We start from the raw sequence: 24,299 nt of genomic DNA on the forward strand, positions 1-24,299 counted from the left end.
ACTGTTTTTTATCAAACAAGACACGATGATGAATTAAATAGTGAAGGATAAAGAATCATATTACTTTGTCCTTTTGCTATTGTTACTGTTAGTATTGTTATTTGTTGATCCACTGTCAAGCTGAAAGAAATAAGCCATGTCATATTAAACTCTTTCAATCAAGGCAGGAAGTTACTTACATCCTTTAATTCTGGCCAGTCTATAAGGAGAAGTTTAGCTGGTGGTCCAGAAATTAGCTGCACTCGAATAAAGTCAGAAAACTCACGCCAAGTAAAACAAAGATCCTTATTTCCAGGAGGACCTGGAATAAATTTGATGCCTCTTACACTTATACTCTGTGTATTTTCCTAGTGAGGAAAAAAAGAAAATTGAGAAAAGACAGGGAGATGTGTTTCTGGGTAAAACAAGAGCAAATAACTTGCACACATGTCAATATTAGCAAACCACAAATTTCATTTCTTTCAGAGGAGAAGTTGAATTTCTTTTTTGTTAGGGAAAAATTTAAAAAAGTCTGGCTATATCCTTTTACCTTTTCTAAGTTCCCTCTTATTCACACTTTTATGGTCTCCTTTCTGTTCCCACTAGCTAAATAGGTGCTTGCCCAATACCCTTTGTACTTGTTCTTTTCCTGTTTGTAACATTCTTTACCAGATTATCTACATGGCTATTTTTTAGGTTTTTGCACACAGGATATCTTATTCAGAGGGGTCTTTCCTGAGGGAAATTGGTCAGGAAAGACCCCTCTATATAATGGCACTCTATTCCCTTTGCAGGCTTTAGTTTTCTTCTAATCATTCATGTCTTACCTACTGCATGCTTTCGATATTACAAGGTGATCGCTAAGAACGTAGAAGCTTTAATTTGTCACTGCTCAATCTCTGGTATTTAGAATACCTAACACTTCATATTAATGAGAATCAATAAAATTAGCTTGCAATTTTTACAATATGATAGAATGATATAAACCAATTCCACACTGGCATGAGCACTGTAGTATTTGCATTTTAATATGGACCTTTAATGATTCCATCATCTTAAATTTCCACTGAGTACAAATCCATCACATTTTAACAATTAGAGTCAAAGTTTTATGTTTGGAAACAACTGTTGTAGAATATTTTCTGTAAAAAGACATTGTAAAATAATCAATATCAATCACTCCCAAAATCCCAATGAGCACAGTCAGTGAAAATGTTATATTTGAAATTAAATTACATATTCATTAGTAAACCATATTAAAAGTTCAAAATATGTAAAGTATAACCTAGAATTTCACATTTAATAGTGAAACACCAAAAGCCCTTTTCAAGAGGTGACTTCTTTTTTTATGTCATACTGGAAGTTATTCTGGTTTTACTTCAAATCTTGAAAATGAAATCTGTATATGCCTTTACAAGTTGTAGATAAGTATAAATAGAATTAAATATAAAATTCTTAAAGGCACTCTCTAAGCCGGTCTAATGTTGAATTTATCAAAGGAATATATTTCAAAATTACAGTACATTTCATGTAGTTGCAGAAATGAGAATGATTAAAAAAAAACAGCTGTAAACTTGTTGTATTAAATAATGTATTAAAACTTTTTATTAAAAAAACAAAAAGCTCTTTTCCCTCTGCAGAGACTGGGAGTAGAGTCCTGTTGTTTGAAAGTGAGTCAAGACAGTACTTACTAGTTTAAAATGACAGTAGGAAAAAGAAAGTCTACTTGGCTGGTGAATATTGAGCTATGAAAGAAGAAAGGTGTGAGATTATGCTGTGGTAGAATACTACTGGGTGTTTTAGACCATACTAAGGTGACAGAGTCTAAATTTATAACATAAAATGCTGATAGGTCTGAGTGATGGTATGAGAACTGAAAATTGACAATGAATCTGGTCAGATGGAACAGGACAGAAAAACAAGTTGAGTGGGGCCTGGCTGCGAATATGAAAAGAGAGAATATATACAACTCTTCCAGGTAGTTATACTATAAGAAAGAGAGAAATAGGGCAGTAGATGGACAAAGATTCAGAGCCAAAAGAAGTTTTGGGGTGGTGTTTTTTTTTGGGGGGGAAGAGGTGCTGTTTTTTAAGATGAGAGAGATTACAGCATGTTTATATGCTGATGGGTATCTAATATAACTAAGGATGTGGAAAGACAGGTTACAATTTAGAAGTAGTTAGTGAAAGAGTATGGGAGTCTGTGCATAAAGTGGTAGGAAGCAGATTGTTCATGCATAACAGCAAGAGCAATTCTCTTCTTATTTCATTTACACATAGGGTAAAGCCTGGTAAAGAACCTGAAAGTCAAAGAGCAAACCTTATCTTTGTATAAGGTTTTGTGAACAAAACCTCATTAAAGTTCTTCAGCAGCACTAAGAGATAGTGAAAGTGGTGTTCTGAAAACTAGAAAATAATAGCATAACAGATTAGTGGAAACAAACTAGTTAGGAAGGGTAACAAGGAGGCTATTCTTATGGTTCTGTCAGGTAAAAACTATAATTGAGGATCTAAAAGAAAGAAGAGTTTTAAAAAGCATAAATGCTCTAATTGGACTCAACTTTACTTGGGCCTTAGAATTCCTTCTCTTTCACCTACTCTGTCCTGGTAGATTTCTGGAAGGTCTAACTTTGACATCTCTTTTTCCCAAAAACTGTCTTTGATCTCTCTAAGTAGAATATACTGTGTCTGTTTGGTTTAAATTGAAATAATTGTACCACAGTTCTTATTTTTCAAACTAGTATCAATTAACAACAGTTGTAAACTTTCACAATTACTTTAATGTAAGATGTGAGCACTTAGAAATTTTACTTTAATAGTGGTATGAAAAACTACCCTTATATGCATATCCAAGTATGTATGGATAAAATGATGTGATGTATGGAATTTGCTTCAAAATGGTATGATAAGGAGGGAAGTAATGACTGTTGAAGCTGAGTGATGGGAACATGGGAATTATTTATACTATTTATTCTGTTTTTGCATATGCTCAAAATTTATAAGTTTTTATAATGCCTTTTTATGATTTTAAATTTTATGAAATTTAAAATCAAATTTCTTTTAGTTATTTTAGTTTTCCCAAAATTTTGTTATATGTAAACCAATGGCATAAGCCAACTCTTATGAAAAGCAGCCATACCTGAAAGGTAGTTTTCAACTGTGAGCTATCAAGTCCAACACCAGCAATTCCCAAGGCAGATAAAGAACTTGGTGAAAATGCTTGAATCTGATTTCCATACTGATCTGTAACTATTATAACTAAAAGGAAAGTTTAATTTTAAAGTGTTATCTTTTCATAAAAGATACAAATACCTATAAATAATAGACGTATACACTTCAATAAAATTATGCCTAGGAACTTACATTAGTACATTTATATTTATATATTTAACTTGATGCTGATGTTAACCAGATTTTTACCATGAAAATTTGAAGAAAATAATTTAGTATTATATAATATTCTAGATCAGTGATTTTCAACCACTGTGCCATGACACACAGGCGTGCCATAAGAATTTATAAAACATGTAATACATGACTATCTAGTCAGGGGCATGAACCTCTTTTCCCTCAGACTGTCAAATTAAAAAATGACAACAGCATGTCCCAGCCAGTTTTGCTCAGTAGTTAGAGCACTGGCCCGTGGACCAATGAGCTGCAGGTTTGATTCTGGTCAAGGGCATGTACCTTGGTTGTGGTTTGTCCCCGGCCCTGGTTGGGATTGTGTAGGAGGCGACAAGTCGATGTGTCTCTCTCACATCGATGTTTCTCTCTCTCTCTTTCTCTCTCTCTCTCCCTCCCTCCCTCCCTCCCACTCTATCTGAAGATAAATGGAAAAATATCCTCAAGTGAAAATTAAAAAAAAAAAAAAAAAAAAAAAGTAACAACAGCCAACACAACATTAGCCATCCAGTGTGAATGCCCTGTCTTGAACCATAATATATAGATCATATAACAGAGTTGTACCTTATTGGTCACACTGCATAATAAGGTTGAGTTTGCTTAATTCTTGGTACCAGAAATCCTTATATACAAGTGTAGGCACCTGATTTTTTAAAAAAAAATCACTTTGGAGCAAAAAGAATAGGTAATTACATATTACTCTTTTTTTTTCCTGTTTTGGTAAATCAATCAAAATTATACCTATTTTTTTTTTGTCAGATCAGCAAAATATATATTTTTGGTGTGCTACAGAATTATAGTAATTAGTTTATGTGTAAAATGAGATGAAAAAGATTGAAAATCACTGTTTTAGATATATGAAAAATATAGAATTATGTATTCACTGATGTATTTACTTTACAGTTTTAACATCTATTATTACTTCTAGAAAAAGCCAACGTTTTTCCAACAAACTATTTTTACCAAAATGATTTCAGTTATGTTAGCCTAGGCAAAAATAGTGAAAATTCTTCAATCTTTTCTGACAATGGATTTTAAACCAGTAATCATATGTAAACCCAAAGCTTTCCTTTCTGGTTATGCATATCAAAACACGAACATAAGTATATATTATATAACTTTTTTTTTTAAAAAAGCAGGACATACTAACCTATTTCCCCTTGAAGCTCTTGGCCCATCTGTATTGTTTTCCCTCCTTTCAACTCACACTTCAGATGTTTAGGTTCATCAGGTAGGGGTCTGAAATTGGTTAATAAAAGGTTTCAGTCACACCATTCATTGTAGGAAAAAAGTAAAGTAGTTTCAGTATGGTAAAGATTTATATATCACTCATTTTCTAAAACTTAAATGAAATAATACTCTCCAAATGCCTTTATAGAACATCACTATTAACCCAAGAGTAAATAAAGACAGAATGCAAAGATAGTAGAGAATACTGACAGAAAAAAATTATATAAATGTTAAATCATAGTGTCTATGCTGGATTAAGAAGAAATTATAATAAGAGCACTGAGAAAGAAAAGGGTAAGAATAACTCATGAAGAGATCTTGCTATAGCCCTGGCCAGTGTGCTTCAATGGTTAGAGTGTCGGCCTGTGCACTGAAGGGTCACAGGTTCAGTTCCTGGCCTGAGGTGGGGTGAGTCCAGGAGGCAATCAATCAATGTGTATCTCTCACTTTGATGTTTCTCTCCCTCTCCCTCTCCCCTCCTTTCTACTCTAAAAATCAATAAGAAAATATCCTCTGGTGAGAATTAACAACAACAAAAAAGAGAGAGAGAGAAAGAGAGAGAGAGATCTGGCTATAATCAGAAAGCAGTACTTCTGAAAAGTTCATCTCAGACATGGAGCTATTTTTGTTGGAAATAGCATGAAAATGGGTAGAGCAATTAAAGTGAAGGAGGTTATCAGAAAAAAGATGGCCAAAGAATTGACAGGCCAGGGTGAAAGGTAAGTTTTTTAACATATTTACCTGCCTTCCCCTTTTCTGTCAGTTCTATATATTGGGTGTAGTTGGACTTGGTTTTGAAACCCATCACTAACCAATTAAAATAATTTTTCCTTCTGAACAATACACTGATTAGATTGTGTATTCTGTATTTTTCATTTTCATTTTTTCATGTGTTTTCACTTTTGCTTGAGCTAGGAGGACTTCTTTAATGCAAGTTTTGGTTTTTACAGATACTAGAGGGCCACTTAAGCACAGGGTTACAGTGATATTAAAAACTAACCTCTTATCTCCAGTGAAACTTTATTCCAAAGACAACCTACTATATTTCACAGAAATTGTGGTATTTTCTATATTAAAAACAACTTTTACACGTGTGCTTTTGAGAAAAGTATTTTTGCCATATGCTGAATTTTGAAATACCTGCACATGTAATAAGCCCACAAACCTTACTGTAAATGCACTTTCCAAAGACACATGATCATCTTGAAATGAAACCTGGCAATAGCGCATATCTTTTACAGATGTTGGTACTTGTACATCAGGAAGCAGACCCTGTAGCAAGTGTTCTTTGTTAATCTCAGGAGTCCAATTAACCTAAGAGAAAAATTATATACTTAAGAATAATAAAAAGCTTAGTCTAATACCCTACTACTGACACTTATCTTACTGAATGAAGACTCTCAAAGTTAAATTATAATCTACCCTCCCTCCTTCTGAGGAAAAAGAAGTCCCCTTTATAATCAGAATGATGGTGGGTTGCATATTACTATGATAAAAAAGTATTTTCTTCTTTGTCTTTGCTGTTAAATGTTGCCATATCTTTCAATGCAATAAAATAAAAATTCTTAAGCCATTTCTTTAGAATTTTGTTCCAAGATTATCACTGTGATAATTATAGTTTAAAAATAACATATAGATGAAATTACATGATCAATTCTGAGAGGTAATTTTCATATTTTTAAAAGAATCTTACTAATATAGACTTGGAAGAAATTTTGGGTGGACCCTTGTTCAGCAAAATGAGAACACAGAAATTATGCCAACTGATGTAATTACCTCTATCTATCTTTTGGCCTTAATCTATTCTTGAATGCTTTTAACTCAATTTAAATTTTTGCCTCTCTTGCAGTCCACAATTTGTTACTGGATCCATATTTTAAAGTTCATTATCTCACTCTATCCTACTTTTAAACTTCCAATCCTTTCTATTTAAAAATTGTTTAGGCCTGGCCAGTGTTGCTCAGTGGCTGAGTGTTGATCCATGCACCAAGAGATCGCTGGTTTGATTCTCAGTCAGGGCACATGCCCAGGTTGTGGGCCCAATCCCCAGTGGGGGGCATTCAAGAGGCGGCCAATCGATGTTCTCTCTCAGACATTTCTCTCTCTCCTCCCCCACTAAAATCAATACAGAAAAAAAAATATATTTTTTTAACAAAGAATTTTTTAGCTCAACTTCCTGTCTGCTCTTAGCCTTTGACAACTATGATTCTTAAATTATTGGTATTCTAATATTTTCATCCCAGTTTATGCTGTTCTAATCTTCTTAGTCACCTTTTAATCTTTTTAAACCATCTTTCATTTTCATTTATGTTTTTTTTGTGTTTTTAAATAATGGAAGCAGCAAGCAGGAGTTACACAAAAAGCTGTGTTATCCCTTCAATGAATTCCTAGTTCAGTTTGGGCTGACTTTCCTCAATATTGGAGAATTCTCTTAAGACCAAAAAAAACCACTTTAAAGACTATACATTTAATAAAATAATAGCATTTAATCATCTTATTACCAATCAAGAGTGCATGTTTTAAAATCTCCAGGACCCGAGAAATACATAACTACCAGATTTGAGGCAAAAATGTGTCATATGCAGGCCACAAGCTCAGACAGAGAATGGCAAAAACAAAGTTATATATAGGAAAAGGCTCTCCAGTCAGTGTTCCTTCTTACACTCAATAAGAAAAAGAATATGGAACCATTTTAAAAGCTAGGTTCCTGGTACCACTTTTAAACCATTCACTTTTAAATCTGCTAATATAGATAAAAATGACTTGTGCTGCACTGGCTGGTTTGGCTCAGCACTTAGATCATCGCCCTCGGCCCAAGAAGTCATGGGTTCAATTCCCAGTCAAGGGCACATACCTGGGTTGTAGGTTTGATGATACCCAATCCCAGTTAGGGTCCTGAGGGAGGCAACCAATTGATGTGTCTCTCTCGCACTGATATTTCTCTCTCTCCCTCCTATTCTCTCTAAAAATCAAGGGAAAAAATATACTTGGGTTAGGAGAAACAACAACAAAAAAAGGACTTGTACCTCCCTTTCAGGATTATTTCTCCTTCAATCCTCTTTTCCCTCATTAATGAGGAAAATATAAAACTGGCTGGAGCAAGGGCTATTCCAAATAAGATTTAAAAAATAAGGTCCATTTGCCCTGGCCAGTTTGGCTCAGTGGTTGGGGCGGTGGCCCACGGACCGGAGAGTCCTGGGTTCAGTTCCCGCTAGGGATGTGTACCTCGGTTGCAGTTTGTCCCTGGCCCCAGTTGGGGTCATGCGGGTGGGAGCCACTCGGTGTGTCTCTCTCACATTGATGTTTCCCTCTTTCTCTTCCTCCCTCGCTCCCTCCTGCTCTATCTGAAGATAAGTATCCTCGGGTGATGATACAAAAAAAAAAAAGGTCCGTTTAACTCTGGTTAAACAACTTTTAAAATAACAGATACTATATTTGGAAACTCAAGATGACTACAGGATTATGACAGTACAAAAAAGTAAGTTCTACATCTTGTCCCACAAAAGTAACTGTCCAAATATTTAGTTAATTGGAATCTCTTAAATAAGGGTCCACAAATGTTGGCTTTACAATAGTTGAACACAGAAAACTGTACCCAGTTAAACCAAGCCATGTAGAATATATAAAACAACATGCCTCAAACACCTACAAGCAATTATGTGTATTGAGCTACATGTCCACATCTAGTGGTTTCTACCACTTCAACGCTTCTACCACTGCAACGCTTCCTGCACCAACTTCCACAAGTAAACAAACTCACATATTTTTTATAGTATGCATGGATGTCTTAATCATTTAATAAGTGTTTTTGGTACTATTTTATTAGTTTCTTATATGTTTTCTTAATGGGTGGCTGATGAGGTTTGAATATTGTGTTTCTAAGTCTCATTTTCCCCATAAACCCTGTGCTTTTTATTGTACCATTTTAAATAGTACAATGATTTTTATAAATTTACATGTTTCATTATAGCAGAATTCATGTACTTTTAAAGTAGTAAGCAATCTATTTTATGTGATAACCTAACCATTTTGAGTTGGGTCTCTGTTAAGCGAGATGTTAGGTCTCAACATATAGATTCACCCTATCTATATGTACAAATGATACATTCAAATGACAGCAGATGGGTGAGAACCAAACTGTTTTACTAATATCATGCTTTTACAAGTGGCACACCAATTTCAAATGGCCAAAGCAGGACACTGCATATTTAACAATACTGTTTCATTGTTTACCTTTAACAGACCTTTTATTTAGTTCCTTCAGAATAGCTATAGATTGCTTTGTTAAGCTGGTGATCTTGAGAGTGGGTACAGAAATACAGCTGGCCAGGTAGTGACAACTAAACAAAAAGCTAAGACTGGTATTTGGTTTAAGTGTCAAAATCATATGTCATACATGAATCATTCACATTTCAATTAGTACTTTAAATAATGGTAATATTACTCTGTGATAAGGTTCTTCTTAGAGGTTCCCTATAAAACTTCTTGTTCAGAGTCTTCCAAGCATAAAATAAACAAAATTCTTAAAAATAACCAATCTGTTTGAGATACTTACTTTAATTTTCTCTGCTAAAGCTGATGTTACATGGATTTCTCTTTCCCCTTCATCATACATTTGAAAAATAAGATTATGCATAACATCGCCTGCTATCCAATTAACCTCATCTTGATGTTTGATCTGGATTGCCTTTTGTCCTTCCACACTGAATATCTGCAATCTTGCAACATGGCTACTGGGAAGCAACTTAATAGTTTTCTCCACCGGTGCCACATCTTTACAACTCTAGGAAGAGAAGAAAACCAATATACACTGACTGATATCTGTAGCTTCTGTAAACACAGTTTTTGGCTTTAATGGTTAATGTTTTTTAACACAGCTTAAAAATTTATTCCAATATTATGGAAGATCATATTATATACTGTTAACATTTCTAGGTGTGTTTTTTTTTTAAACCTCACTCAAGGATATTTTTCCATTGAACCTCAAATACAGTGGGAAGGAGGGAGAAAAATATCGATGTAATAGAGACATACTGATTGGCTTCCTCCCACATGACCCCAACCAGGGCCAGGGATCGAATTGCAACTAAGGTACGTGCCTTGACCGGAACTGAACCCGTGACTCTTTGATCCTTGGGCTGATGCTCCAACTGCTAAGACAAACTGGCCAGGGCTACATTCATAGGTTTTTTTTTAATTAAGAGTATATCATACTATTAATAATTCCATATTTTATACCATTAAGTTATAAATAAAGATAATGGCTACTTTCTTAAAACCAAAAAACTGGCATGTTTGGACTTAAAAAGACTCCCTGCCCCTTATTTGTAAATTTACTTAAAAGTGCAACAACCTTGTAAAATTTTAATCACATGGCACAGATTTGGTGACTAGCATTCATTAATAAGAATAAAGATGTAAGATACTGGTGTGGCCAAGTGGTTAGAACATCAGCCAGCACACCAAAGTGTCACAGGTTCAATTCCCAGTCAAGGACATATACACAGGTTGTGGGTTTAATCCCTGGTCCCAGTTGGGGCATGGGTGGGAGGCAGCAACTGAATGATGTGCCTCTCTCAGATCGATATTTCTCTCTCTCGCTTTCTCCCCTTCCCTCCCACCTTTCCACTCTCTCCAAAAATCAATGAAAAAATGTACTTGGGTGAAGATTAACAACAACAACAACAAAAAGAATAAAAATGTACGAAATTAAAAACTCCATAAAATCAGCGACACATAATTGCCATAAAGTATATTATTTAATTATATTAGGTTACACCAGTTCTTTTTCAATTCATTATTAAATGGAGTAAGTGGACAAGTTGGCTTATAGCTAGATAAGGACTCTAGATATCCTGAAGACTGAGCTGGCATAGTTATAATTTATTATCGGCACACCGGAGTTCCACATATCATTAAAGATGCACTGGATTAAGCTGTATAAGTTGATTTTAGGCACACAATATTAAAATCTTAGCTCATTATTTCATAATCTAGGTATAATGCATTCCACAAAATTCAAAATAAGCCTAAGGCTAAAGTATCTTTACAATCTTTCTTAGCTCATGCCTCTTTTCTCATCGGTTACAGCTGTTCCTTTCAAAGCCCATCCACAGGAATGACATATTCAAAATTCCTATCTCACAGAATATCAGATAAATAATCCATCCTTCATCATATACATATCTTATTTGCCTGACTCAAATTCAAGAGTCACTGCCTTTGGATAACATTTTCTAACTGTATATTATGTGATATACTTTGGTCTTCGTCTTAACTGACCTGAATTTTTGGGTCTTCTGCTTGTTGCTGCCCTATAGTATTTACATAATCCCTCCCTAATAATTTGTTATTCTTGCATCTAAGCCCAAAATCCTCTCCAAAGCTAAATCTTTTCTTAATGTTCCTGATAGTATGCTCAAAATAAGTATTATTGAAAAGAGAAAATGCTTAACAAATATTTGAAGATTATCAAAAACAACCAGCTTGAAAAGAAAATAATTAGAATAAAGTCATCTTATTCTAGTTAAAAAAAATAAAAGCTGTTTTGCACCCTTTTGAGGCTCCAAATGTTTTATGATACATAATTAATACAAAAACATCAATCAACTGGAATTAGGATATTCATAATCTACTGTATCAATGATAAAGAAATCACACTAGCCCTGGCCGGTTTGGCTCAGCGGTTAGAGCGTCCGCCTGCGGTCCGGAGAGACCCGGGTTCGGTTCCTGCTAAGGGCATATACCTCGGTTGCAGTTTGTCCCCGGCCCTGGTTGGTCGTGCGGGTGGCAGCCACTCGATGTGTCCCTTTCACATCGATGTTTCCCTCTCTCTCTCTTCCTCTCTCTCCCTCCCACTCTGTCTGTACAAAAAATGGAAAAATGTCCTTGGATGAGGATTAAAAAAAAGAAAAAAAAAAAGAAATCACACTAAGTATTTTACTTGTTTAAATATTTGTTATCCCATTCAGCAACCTTAGGGAATCAACTACTTATATCAGGTTGGCTTCACCTTCAGCCATGATGTATATCCAATAAAAAGTATCGTACAGGAATATTAAATAGTAATCACTTTATATGAAAATACTAGTTAAAAAACACTATTTGTTTTTTAAATTATACATACAAATTAAACACTTACAGTCCTTCAGTAGTTTAAGTGGAACTATTTATCAAACTTTCTAAGAAACAAGCGTAAACTATAAAAACATAAAACTGACATAAATGTCAAATTTTTATATAAGAAAAAATTAATTTTATGAATATGTAAATCAATAATGCTACAGATACTGTCATAGATTTGGTCAAGAAAATTACTAATATTTGATATAAAATGTTAAATTATTCACTATACCACTTTATGTTCCCTTTTTTTCCCCCTTTGGCTAAAAGAACTGTAAATACCTCATTTTTAAAAGTCAAACAACTTTACAGAATTTATTATAAGCCTCTTAAAGAATATTTGTAGGAAGACTCAATATAATACCAATGAATAACAACAACTTACAGGTATTTCAATTTTAGCTTTAAGTGTCTGGTCTTTTTTAATATTCTGAACTTGAATGGCAGATCCTGATAAAATACTGGTTCCAGAACTACTGCAATCCACAGTGTAGAGTGGAAGGTTAGGAGCACCTAAAAACTATTAGAAGCACAACAAACAATTCAAGACTTCAATAATTGTATAACTTATCATTAAATCATTATTATTTAAATTTCTAAGTACTTTACTACAGCTACCATTTCTGGCTATAAATTAGAAAATTCTAAGTAGAATTCACTAATATTCTAGGAAATTTCTGAATAAAAAGAGTTTTCTACTCTTCTAGGTAAAATTTATCTGTTTTGGGAGAAAATCCAACTTCCTCAACCACTTCTTTCATTTTTACTTTACAAACTATTTAGGTTTTCCTTTCCCTTTAGTGGTCTCTCTTTTAGTCATCTTCATTTATCCATCTATCCCCAATCCTAAAGGATATTTCTATCATTCTATTCATAAATTAAACATTTCACCTGAAAAACCAAGGAAGGAGAGGGGTGGAATCTTTAGTTCATAAATTTCTTTATGAAACTCAGTGTAGCTAACATTTTTATTGGCTTAGGGATACTGAAAACTATTGGCAATGAAATAATCCACAAATTTCTCCATAGAATAATCGTTAAAGACTGACATACTATACAAGACTTACTAAAAATCAGCTAAAAGATACAGTCATTTCCATTTACTACAATGAGACTCGAAATAAAATTTGCATATTCTTTATCTTACAATAACTTACCTTACAATGAACAATCAATTTTGGTTGTGCTGTTATATTGTCTGATTCATCCAAAACTTCTACCTGAAATGGGAAAGCTGTTCCATTTTCTATAACTAAAATTTCAGAATCAGGTTTCACTTTCAACCGATAAGGAGGACCTACAGGGAAATTATATAATGAAATACAGATTCAAGTTTCTAAGACTGAAATATTAAAATAGCAAAAGAAACAATTTTAAACATTTCAAGTTTTAATATTTTATAAACAATGCTGAGAAAGGAAAAAATGAAGCAATATCCATGTTTTGTCATTTCTATTTCCCAAAGGCATAAATTCTATATGTAAGCAGAGTTGTCTCAAATGTATAAAAATGTTTGATGTCTAGACTTAGTTTTATACAACAAGCTATGACACAGTGATAACTCATACTAGAAATCACCTATACATGTACATTCTTAGAAAAGATCTTGGAAAAAAGTATTCAAGAAGAAAAGCAAAGTTTATTAAATAAACTACGTGTTTATTTACTAACTTTAACTTCATACAATGAATGATTTCTCAGGCACATGTAACTTACATACCTGTTTTAGATGATAATGTTCATGTAACAATAATTTGTTAGACTGTCTACTACTTTGCTGTCATAAGCAAATTAAAACACAAGCTTCCTCTAAGATTAATTAAAAAGGATTTACACTTCTGTACCAAGATGACTTGATATGCTCTATAAACACTGATACTTTTAAAATTCAATTTATGCTAAATGCTGGTAACACAAGTTTACAAAGAACAGTAACTAGAAACACTTATTTTACTTTATAATATTATTAGTTAATATTTTTTACTATATGCCAGGCAACATGTTAAGTTTTAATTAAGTACTATTCTTGTATAATCCTCACAATGATCTTAATAAAGAAGGTACAATTATTGTCCCCATTTTATAGACGAGGAAACTGAGATCAAGAGATCAGTCAGTGCTATTTTGATATTCATATATATTTTCAAGACATACCATAATCAAACTAAAAGATACTTCCTCACCTTTATTAGCACCATTATACATTATCACAAGAATATTACTGAAAAGGTAAGTATAGAAATATTTCTTAAAACAATATTACCTGGTAGTAACCTAATTTTCAAAATCTGTGAGTCTTCTTTAAAACCCGGAAGAATAACCTTCAGATTAAAATTCTGTTGAAAAAAATTTAATCAAATCCAAGTCTTAAATAAATACTTAAGCATTTTATCATCACAATCCTAATTTATTTTTGCTTTCTACTGTCATACCATTATAGAAATCTACCTAGCAATTTTATATTAACTATAATTACATATATATCCATATATATGATATAGGTAAAATAATTGACATATTACTTCTTTACAGACAATAGTCTCTTCAGATTTATAAGGCATAACCTCTAAATAATGAGCAAAATCAGGATTGACATTTTTAAAAACATAGGAAAATAGTCAAGTGGAAAAAACAAAACAAACACCTACAAATCTCCAAATATAACACAGTATACTGGATTAGATCCTGGAATTAAAAAACACTAGTGAAAAAACTGGAAAAATGTAAATATAGTCCAGTGTTGTTAATAGTATTGTTATCAATGTTCATTTCTTAGTGTGGATAAATATAGGATGGTTATGTAAGATATTAATAGAGAAAGCCTGGTAAAGAGAATATGTGAACTCTGCATTCTATCTTTCTAACTCTCCTGTAAACATAAAGTTATTTGAAAATAAAAAGTTTTAAAAAATCTTTTTAGTAAGTTTATTTCATGAAAATCAAAATTCCCATGAATTCAAGTTCTTAGTCTAAGAAAATCTGAATTTAGAAAGATGTGTAAAACTTGATCTTTAATTTGATTTCATTATACACTGTAGTATACAGTATTTAAATTCACATATTCTATTTTAAACATCAGATTGAGAGGAAAAATGTAAAATATATATTGAAGGTAATGACACAGTGAAAAAAGGTAAGATTACTTAAGTTATTAGCCACAGTGTTCCCTTTAGTCATACAGATCTATTAGCTGCTTTATATACCTTATTGAAATTAATGGCTTTACGTTCCTTAACCTTATACCTCCCAAGAAACTTTTCTTTATCCAATTACTGAACCAAATATGTTTACAGAAGTGAGCTATAGTTTCTCATATATTTGTTTCTGTCCTAAGAATTCAAAAATAAATGGGAAAAGAGAAAAAGTGAGTACAAGAAACATCAAGGGAAATACTTTGTAAAGTATATAACTGTCTAACTGCTATGCTGTACACCTGAAACCAATACAAAACAATACTGAAAATAAACTGTAATTGAAAAATTAAAAAGAAAATATAAAGAAACAGTATAGTACTAGATAACTGTATTAAAAAAAGGCTTTGGCCCTGGCCAGTGTGGGTCAGTGGTTAGAGCGTCAGTCCATGAACCAAAGGGTCACAGGTTTGATTCCTGATCAAGGGCACATACCTGGGTTGCAGGTTCAATCCCTGGCTCGAGGCGAGTGTGGGAGGCAACTAATTGATGTGTATCTCTCACATTGATGCTTCTCTCTCTCCTTCTCCCCCTCCCTCCCTCCCTCTCTCTAAAAAAACAAAGATGATGAACACAGTTGAAAAATATTTAATTAATAAATGTTAAACAAAGACAACAGTAGAAAACATGTTGGTTTTTCTTAGAGATTAAAATGGTATGTCAGGTGATACTATCCTAGTTAATCCCTAAGAATCCAACATTACTGTCATCTTGTTACAAAAACAGGTTATTCAATTTTAAGTTTATAATTTCATTTTTATAACTGTGACATTTCTGTACAATGCTTACCTTGCCTTGACAAGAGTTTACAGGGCCCTTAGCTGTAACACCTCGAATTACACAATTCGGTCCCTTGGTTATTTCTTCATATTGTAAAGATAAACCACTGGAAAAAAAAATTTTGTAAATTCCCTTCTATTACCTACAAATAAGCTGAAAATGTGTTTTGTCTTCTCATATGTCATTTATTTGTTTAATTCATTTTTTAAATAAAATAGTATTTTTTAAAATAGGAAAAAATAAGTGAACAGAAAAGCAAATTCCTATGAATTTCTTTTCCATAATAAAATGATCCAACAAGTACTGATAAGTGATACCAGTTGGGCCAAACACTGCAAATAATAGATATATTGTAAAATGTAAAACTTCATATAGTGAATTAGTAAAGATACACGGTAGGAAATAAGCAAATGCTAGACCATGTATACAGACCAAAGCAGAAAAAAAAATCTAAATAGGCTAAGTTTAAGCATTTCTTCAGACTCTGTTAGGGAGTCTTTCAAATCTTTCGCCCAATGGTATTTTAGAGAATTTTTGGCAACTATTAAACTGAATGGCAAATTTAGATGAAGTACAAAACATCAAGTACAACCTTGTAAGGATATAATCTTGTTGAAACATATACTGAGATCCCTAATCTACTACCATGGGCAATTTCATTTCTAAACCACCTTTGAACACATGCAGATCCTTAGTGTAAACATTTTTCTCTGTCAAGGGGTAAGGTGAGAAAATAAAGTAAAAGTACACCATGATGGAACAAAAGCCCAATTTTTCTGAAGACTAGAATTTAAATATTTACAAGTATTTCTGAATAAACTGTAAAAATTAAGCAACATGCTTTGTTTGAAAAAAAGACATAAAGTGGCATATAAAATAAATTCCTGGGGAAGATGGAGTTAAAGGCACACATCTACTTTCACTCATCTACTATATCTCATAAAACCTCACAAATATGACAACAAAGAGATTTCTTTAACTTACTGTTAAAGACAAAGGGAAGAAAAGGGAAGAAAGGAAGAAGAGACAAGAACAACAAAATTTACCAGAACAAAAGAATGACAAGACAGTAGCAAATGACCTAGTAGTCTCAAAAACAAAACAAAAAACAAAACACCAACCAACCAACCAACTGAATCCCAAAACAGCAATGAAAAAAGCAAAAACCAACCTATACTACAGAATTCCCAGGTACCACACAGGAATTGGTGATATTAGTTACCTCTAAAAGTGGGGTTAGCGCTGGGCGGTTTGGCTCAGTGGTTAGAGTGTCAGCCCGTGGACCAGAGAGACTCAGGTTTGGTTCCCGCTAAGGGCGTGTACCTCAGTTGCAGTTCATCCCCATCCTGGTTGGGGTTGTGTGGGTGGCAGCCAGTCGATATGTCTCTCTCACATCAATGTTTCTCTCTCTCTCTCTCTTTTGCTCCCTCTATCCCTCCCACTCTATCTGAAATGCAAAAGCAACCTCAGGTGAGGATAAAAAAAAAGTGGGGTCAAAAGAAAAAAGTAAGATAGGTAGATAGGTAGGTAGGTAGGTAGATAGGAGGATTATTCTCTGAAAACAGCTAAAGCAGAAACTCTCTGAACCATGGGAAAGCACATAAGTTGAAGGAGAAAGTAAAATAATAAAAAGAATAGAAGGGGTAATCCTGAAAAAGTACATATAGACACTGAGACCTTCCGATCTCCATTCTCATCCCAGCCTTGTAACTAGACAGGTTAGGAATCTGGAGTGTCAAACTATTCCTTTTCAAGCAAGAGACCATGCATAAGCAAATGACAAACAATTACCATATATGAAAAACAAATATAAAGCAACTTTGAGACAACAGAGATTATCTGTGAAGGTAAAGATTTTTTTAAAATTATCATTTATTTATCAGTGAAAAAAAGTATTACATTCATAAAACAAAAAGAAGATCTATAAAAGAACATTCAGAAAACCAGGAAGAACTCCTGGAAATTAAAAGTATAGCAGCGCCCTGGCTGGTGTGGGTCAGTAGTTAAAGCGCATCAGCCAAAGGATGATTCCTGGTCAACATATCTGGCTTGCAGATTCAATCCCCAGCCCTGGGCAGGACAAATGTGGAAGGCAACCAATCAATGTGTGTCTCTCTCACATTAATGTTTCTCTCTCCCCCTAATTCCTCCACTCTCTCTAAAAATCAACAGAAAAAAAATATCCTCGGGTGAGGATTAACAAAACAAAACAACAACAACAAAAAGTATAGCACAGAGGAAAAACTCAACAGGAAAGTTATAAAGACAAAGTTGAGAAAATCTGTCAGAAATTAAGAAAAACAGAAAAATTAGGAAAATCAGAGAACCAGTCTGGAAAGTTCAATATCAAAGAAATAGGATCCCAGAAAGAGCAAACAGAGATGATGGAAGGTAGAGAATAAAGTACTTCAAATAATGGTCTGGCTGATGTGGCTCAGTGGTTGAGCGTATCGACCCATGCACTAAGAGGTTGCCAGTCTGATTCCTGACCAGGGCATATGCCCAGGTTGTGGACCAAATCCCCAGTGGGGGACATGTAGAAGGTGGCCAATCGATGTTCTCTCATCGATGTTTCTATCTCTCCCTCCCTCTCCCTTCCTCTCTCTGTAAAATCAATAAAGAAAAAAAAGTACTTCAAATAATGAAGAGATGTATATAGACATGTATCACTATAAAATTTTGCTCCATTAAGAATAAAAAGTAGATACTATGAGCGTCCAGAGAAAATAGCCAGGGAACATAAAAAAGAAATTTAACCAAGTTTAAATTTATTAGTAACAGCGAAAGCTGAAAAGGAGAAATAGAGAAATTCTTTCATCATATTGATAAAAAATAATGTCCACTTATCAAGTCAATCAATCAAGTTTCAGGACAGAAATAAGGTATTTTCAGAGTCATAATTTTATCTCACATGTACCTTTTCTTAGAAAACTAGTGAAACTAATTGCTTCAGCAAAAGGAGAGAGACATGGGATTATTAGAGAAAAATGGAAGACCTATGAAAAGATAAATGCTAAATAAGATAAACCACTAAACAGATTCACGATTCAGGAATATTTCCTGAGGGACCTCAGAAAGTGTAGTCATCAAAGAAGACAAAGTCCTACCTCCCAGTTTCTTGGGCTTAGAGTCACCTGAGTCCAAATTTGAAATCCTACATCCAGACATAAAGATACTTAGCAATTTGTCTTGAAAACATAAATATAATGTGTTATATCCACTTATCGATATAAAAGAGTAAGATTTCAAATAGTATTTGCAACTTTTTTTTTTTATCAAACTGCCTATGATGGATGAGCATCACATTCTGGCTTAATGTTTATTCAACAATAAAATTATTTTCTTTCTCTTTTACATTTGTAAAGAAGTTTTCTAAGTTGGGAGAAGGTTTTGCTTTTAATGATATTTCCCCCATACAGAAGACAAAGGAAATCCCCAGGATGAATGTGAAGGAAGATCACAGAATGACAACCGTTATGAGCATAAATTCAATTGGTCTGGAATGGAACACACCACAAGTTCCATGAGAGATGTCTCCAAGAATATGAATCTAATAGATTAACTATGCACCTAAACATCTCAAGATGACAATTGTCAAAGAATTTAGGGTTTAATTTGTAATATCTGTAGCAAAGAAAGTGTGTAACAACAAAGCTGTGCAATAAAGAAAGTGACTACCATTTACATATACTTGTCTTTCCTTTCTCTTGCCCTAGAACAGCGGTTCTCAACCTGGGGGTCGCGACCCCTTTGGGGGTTGAACGACCCTTTCACAGGGGTCACCTAAGACCACTGGAAAACACATATTTCCGATGGTCTTAGGAATCGAGACACTGCTCCTCTATCCATCTCCAGGTAGGTCTGCCCACATGCAAATACACCCACATACAACATGAGGAACTGTATTAAAGGGTCCTGGCATTAGGAAGGTTGAGAACCACTGCCCTAGAGGATGTATCAGTGAAAATTCTGCTATGTGAGATGTCTGAGATTTTGTTGCCTATGGTTTTTTCTAGAATTTTTATGGTTTCATGACTTAAGTCTTTTACCCATTTTGAACGTACTCTTGTGTATGGTGTAAGCTGGTGGTCTAATTCCATTTTCTTGTATGTACCTGTCCAATTTTCCCAACACCATTTATTGAAGAGACTGTCTTTACTCCACTATATGCTCTTGCCTCCTTTGTCAAATATTAACTGAATGTCATGGCTTGCATCGATTTCTGGGTTCTCTGTCCTGTTGCACTGATCTATATACCTATTCTTATGCCAGTATGAGGCTGTTTTAATTACAATGGCTTTGAGTATAATTTGATATTTAATATTATGATCCCTCAGACTTTGTTCTTCTTTCTCAAGATTGCTATGGCTATTCAGGGTTTTTTTGGTTCTATTTAAATTTTTGGAGTATATGTTCTAGATCTGTGAAATATATCACTGGTATGTTAATAGGGATTGCAATGAATTTATAGATTGCTTTAGGTAATATGGACATTTGAATGATATTAATTCTTCCAATCCATGAACATGGTATATGCTTCCACTTGTTTATATCTTCCTCTATTTCTTTTTTCAATGTCTTATAGTTTTCTGAGAACAGTCTTTTACCTCCTTGGTTAAATGTATTCCTAGGTATCTTAGTTTTGTTGTTGTTGTTGCAATGGTAAGTGGGATTTTTTTTCTCTTTTTGAGAGTTCAGTACAAAGAAAGAAAATTTCAGGCTAATATCCCTGATGAACAAAATGCCAAAATCCTTACAAAATATTAGCAAATCTAATCCAGCAACTATATTTAAAAGATTATTCACCATGACCAAGTGGCATTTATCCAGGGATGCAAGGCTGGTAGAATATTCCCAATTCAATAAATGTGAAACACCACAAAGACAAAAACGAAAGATAAAAATCATATGATCATATCGATAGATGCAGAAAAAGACTTCAACAACATCTAGAACCCATTTTTTTAATAAAAACTCTCAGCAAAGTGGGAATAGAGGGATCATACCTCAACATAATAAGGGCCATATATGACAAACCTATAGCCAACATCATACTCAATGGACAAAAATTAAAAGCTTTTCCAATAAGAACAGAAACAAGACAGGGATGTCCGCTTTCACCAATCTTATTCAACATAGTACTGGAAGTCTTAGCCACAGTGATCAGACAAAAAGAAAAAAAGGCACCCAAACTAGAAAGGATGAAGTGAAACTGTCACTATTCACAGATGACATGATATTGTACAGAAAAATCCTAGACTCCACTAAAAAATTACTAGATTTAATAAATGAATTTGGCAAAGTAGTAGGATACAAAATTAATATCCAGAAATTGATGTTATTTTTGTACACCAATAAGGAACTCTCAGAAAGAGAAACTAAAAAAGCAATCCCATTTACCACTGCATTTACATATACTTGTAATGAAATAAACACTAAATACTGATCAAGCAAGAATATAAAGAAAGAAGAAACAGAAAGGAGGCTTATTTGTAATAGAATTGGTGTCAAGAGAGTATGTTCTCATCTTCCATAACCATAAATCAACAGATAATGCTTAAAACTAAAGATTCAAGAATTAGCAATATAAAAGTTACTTAGAAATATGGCAATAATTACTAAAAGATTCAAGTGCAAAAGTTGAAAGTGGTTCATTTCTTGAAATGTGGATTATGGGTGCTCTGCGGAGAGCACAAGGAAGAGGAAGTGCTCTATTTTATAACAAGCCTTATCAAATGATTTGCTTCTTTAGAGGATATATGTGAATTAATTTTTAAAATACAACTAAAAAAAACCCAAAGAAACCCACTCAGACAAGGGTCACACATCATTCGTTGAAGATAAATTCACAAAGCCATGCGACCAGATTTTTTTAAAAGTCAAAAACCTTAAATGTCAATATATATATGTAACAGAGACTTCATATATAAGAATATATTATCAAGGATAAGATGGAAGTTATGACTAATAACAGGATAATGGTTACAGATGTCAACTAATGCACTAATATTTTCCTTTTATGATTAGATGGGATTCTTTTTATTTTTTTAATTTTATTATTATTATTTTTTTATCCTCACCCGAGGACACTTTTTCATTCTTTGTTCAGATAGAGCAGGAGAGAGAGAGAGAGACAGAAACATCGATGTGAAAGGGACACATCGAGTGGCTGCCACCCGCACGACCAACTAGGGCTGGGGACAAACTGCAACTGAGGTACATGCCCTTAGCGGGAACCGAACCCCGGTCTCTCTGGACCGCAGGCCAACACTCTAACCGCTGAGCCAAACCGGCCAGGGCGATGGGATTCTTTTTAATGTTTTATTTATTTACTTTTTATTGATTGATTTTTTAGAGAGAAAGGGGAGAGAGGGGAGTAGAAAGAGCATGCGCGAGAGTAACACTGATTTGTTGTTCCACTTATTTTATGCATCCATTTGGTTACTTCTTGTATGTGCCTTGACCAGATATCAAACCCACAACAACCATGGCATATTGGGATGACACACTAACCAATGGAGCTACCTGGCCAGGGCTTCAACTCTCCAGGTCCTCTTATATGCAATTTTAAAAATACAAATATTGTGAATGTAATTTTATCTTTCTTATGATTTAAAAAAAATTTTTTTTGCCTTTACTGATTTTGAGGGAGAGAGAGAAACATCAATGAGAGAGAACATTGATTGGCTACCTCCTGCATGCCCCCTACAAGGGATTAGGCCCACAACCTGGGCATGTGTCCTGACTGGGGATCAAACCAGCAACCTCTTGCTGCATGGGGTCGATGCTCAACCACTGAGTCACACAAGCCAGGCCCTTATGATTTTCTTAATAACATTATCTTTTTCCTTGTTTGCTTTATTGGAAGAATAGAGTATCTAATACATATAACATACAAAATATATGTTAATTGACGGTTTATGTTATTGGTGAGGCTTCCACTTAACAGGTGACTGACTACTAGTTAACTTTTTCGGGGGTCAAAAGTTAAACATGAATTTATTATTGCTGCCAGGGTTGGCAACCCTAATTCCCGCATTGGTCAAGGGTCAACAGTATTCAACTCTGCCATTACAGTTTAATATTCAAATGAATGTGATATGCAAAAGATAGGAATCACTTTTTACAAATTAAGAGAACACAAATCTGAAAAATACATTTTAAATATTTTGTATACCTATGTATTGCTTTTGGGGAACCTAACTATAGTATAAATCTAGACACTAAACAATCTGTACCTCACTAATCTGTGAGCTCCTAGAAGACAACTATAATGTCCTTATTCATTTCTATATCTCCAGTTAGCAAATGTCTGGAATATAGTACATGTTTAAATGACTGAAAGAATAAATGATTATACCACAAGGGAAAAAAATACATACAGACAACAAAAGAAAGCCTACATAACAAGTGGTCTCAAAAAGACAAATTTGGCAGCCAATGCAAAAAAAATACTTGGCATTTATACTCTTTAAACTGATTAAGTATTTCAAGTACTATTAAGTAAAGTCAAATTCTAAGGAAGGACTCAAATTTGCATAAAAAGGATATATTTTATTGCTATAGATTTTAAAACAAAGCTAAATAAACTGCATTTGCAGGTTAAAAACCGTAGACAGTATCTCTCAGTTTAAATAGCCATCACTTCTAAGCAAACAACAACAAAATAAACATGGTATAACTAACAATTAATTACCAGGAGAAATTGTATCATAATTGTAAAAAAAAAAAATGGAGTAAGAAAGACACAGCTATCAGTCTTACCTAAAGAACTTTAACTGTAACTTTGGTCAAAACAAACTTTAGCGAGTCAATTAATATAGGACACTGTAGTCACTGAGGATAGCTTGGGGATAAAAAAATCCCCCAAATATTTTAAAAGCCACTTAACCTTTTAATGATAATCCTGAAGGTAACGCCATACAAAATACTGAAGCCAAAGAGAAAGAGAGAGACAGAGGGAGAGAATGCTTAGCAAATATAAATGACAAATATAAGTTGATATTCAAATTACCTTGCTTCCAGAACTGGCTGAATATCATTTATTAGTTGACTAGTATGACCAAATTCATCCTGAAACTCCAGAGGGATATTGAATGGAACTCCAACACGAAAAGGAAGATCCAGAAGACCAAATGAAAATTTCTCCGGCTTACCCTCTTTAAAAAAAAAGGTAAAAATGACAAGCAAATTCACCGGTCAGAAAACTCACTGTACGTCAGAAACAGATCCATTTATATATGGGAAATTAAACTATGATAAAGATGGCATTTTAAATCCATGCAAAAATTACATATATCTATAATCCACTTGGGAAAATAATAGTTAGATATCTTTCTCATACCATACAAAAAAGTAAAATTCTAGAAGTAGAGATTATTAGACTATAATAAAGAATGTTTATAGTCATATCATAGAAAAAACTAAGGCAAAACATATTATTACACACATAATATTAGGCATAAAAGGATTTACATCTATATCTTATTAGATATAATAAAGTTAAAAGAAAAGCCCTATATGAGAAAATATTTGCAACACAGGATTAAAATTCAGAATACATAAAACTTCCTCTAAGCCAGCTGTTCTCAAAGTA

The 24,299-nt window shown here is 33.7% G+C and overlaps 1 protein-coding gene across 3 annotated transcripts in view; it reads right to left on the reverse strand.

Moving 5' to 3' along the window:
* The window catches only part of SMCHD1 (structural maintenance of chromosomes flexible hinge domain containing 1), a 171,955-nt gene that overhangs the window by 64,409 nt on the left and 83,247 nt on the right, over positions 1–24,299 (reverse strand). For all 3 annotated transcript variants that reach the window (XR_004957081.1, XM_036245063.1, XM_036245064.1), the window contains exons 20-29: positions 23,718–23,862; positions 15,713–15,809; positions 13,996–14,068; positions 12,890–13,029; positions 12,118–12,252; positions 9,166–9,393; positions 5,776–5,924; positions 4,531–4,619; positions 3,118–3,236; positions 180–347 (exon numbers count right to left, since the gene is read on the reverse strand). Coding sequence is in view for 2 of the 3 variants with exons in the window: in XM_036245063.1 (XP_036100956.1) it covers positions 180–347; positions 3,118–3,236; positions 4,531–4,619; positions 5,776–5,924; positions 9,166–9,393; positions 12,118–12,252; positions 12,890–13,029; positions 13,996–14,068; positions 15,713–15,809; positions 23,718–23,862 (1,343 nt within the window). In the remaining variant the exon portion in view is untranslated. The remainder of the gene's footprint in view (positions 1–179; positions 348–3,117; positions 3,237–4,530; positions 4,620–5,775; positions 5,925–9,165; positions 9,394–12,117; positions 12,253–12,889; positions 13,030–13,995; positions 14,069–15,712; positions 15,810–23,717; positions 23,863–24,299) is intronic.

This window comes from Molossus molossus, unplaced genomic scaffold, assembly GCF_014108415.1.
Source record: "Molossus molossus isolate mMolMol1 unplaced genomic scaffold, mMolMol1.p scaffold_m16_p_6, whole genome shotgun sequence".
Taxonomy (NCBI): domain Eukaryota; kingdom Metazoa; phylum Chordata; class Mammalia; order Chiroptera; family Molossidae; genus Molossus; species Molossus molossus.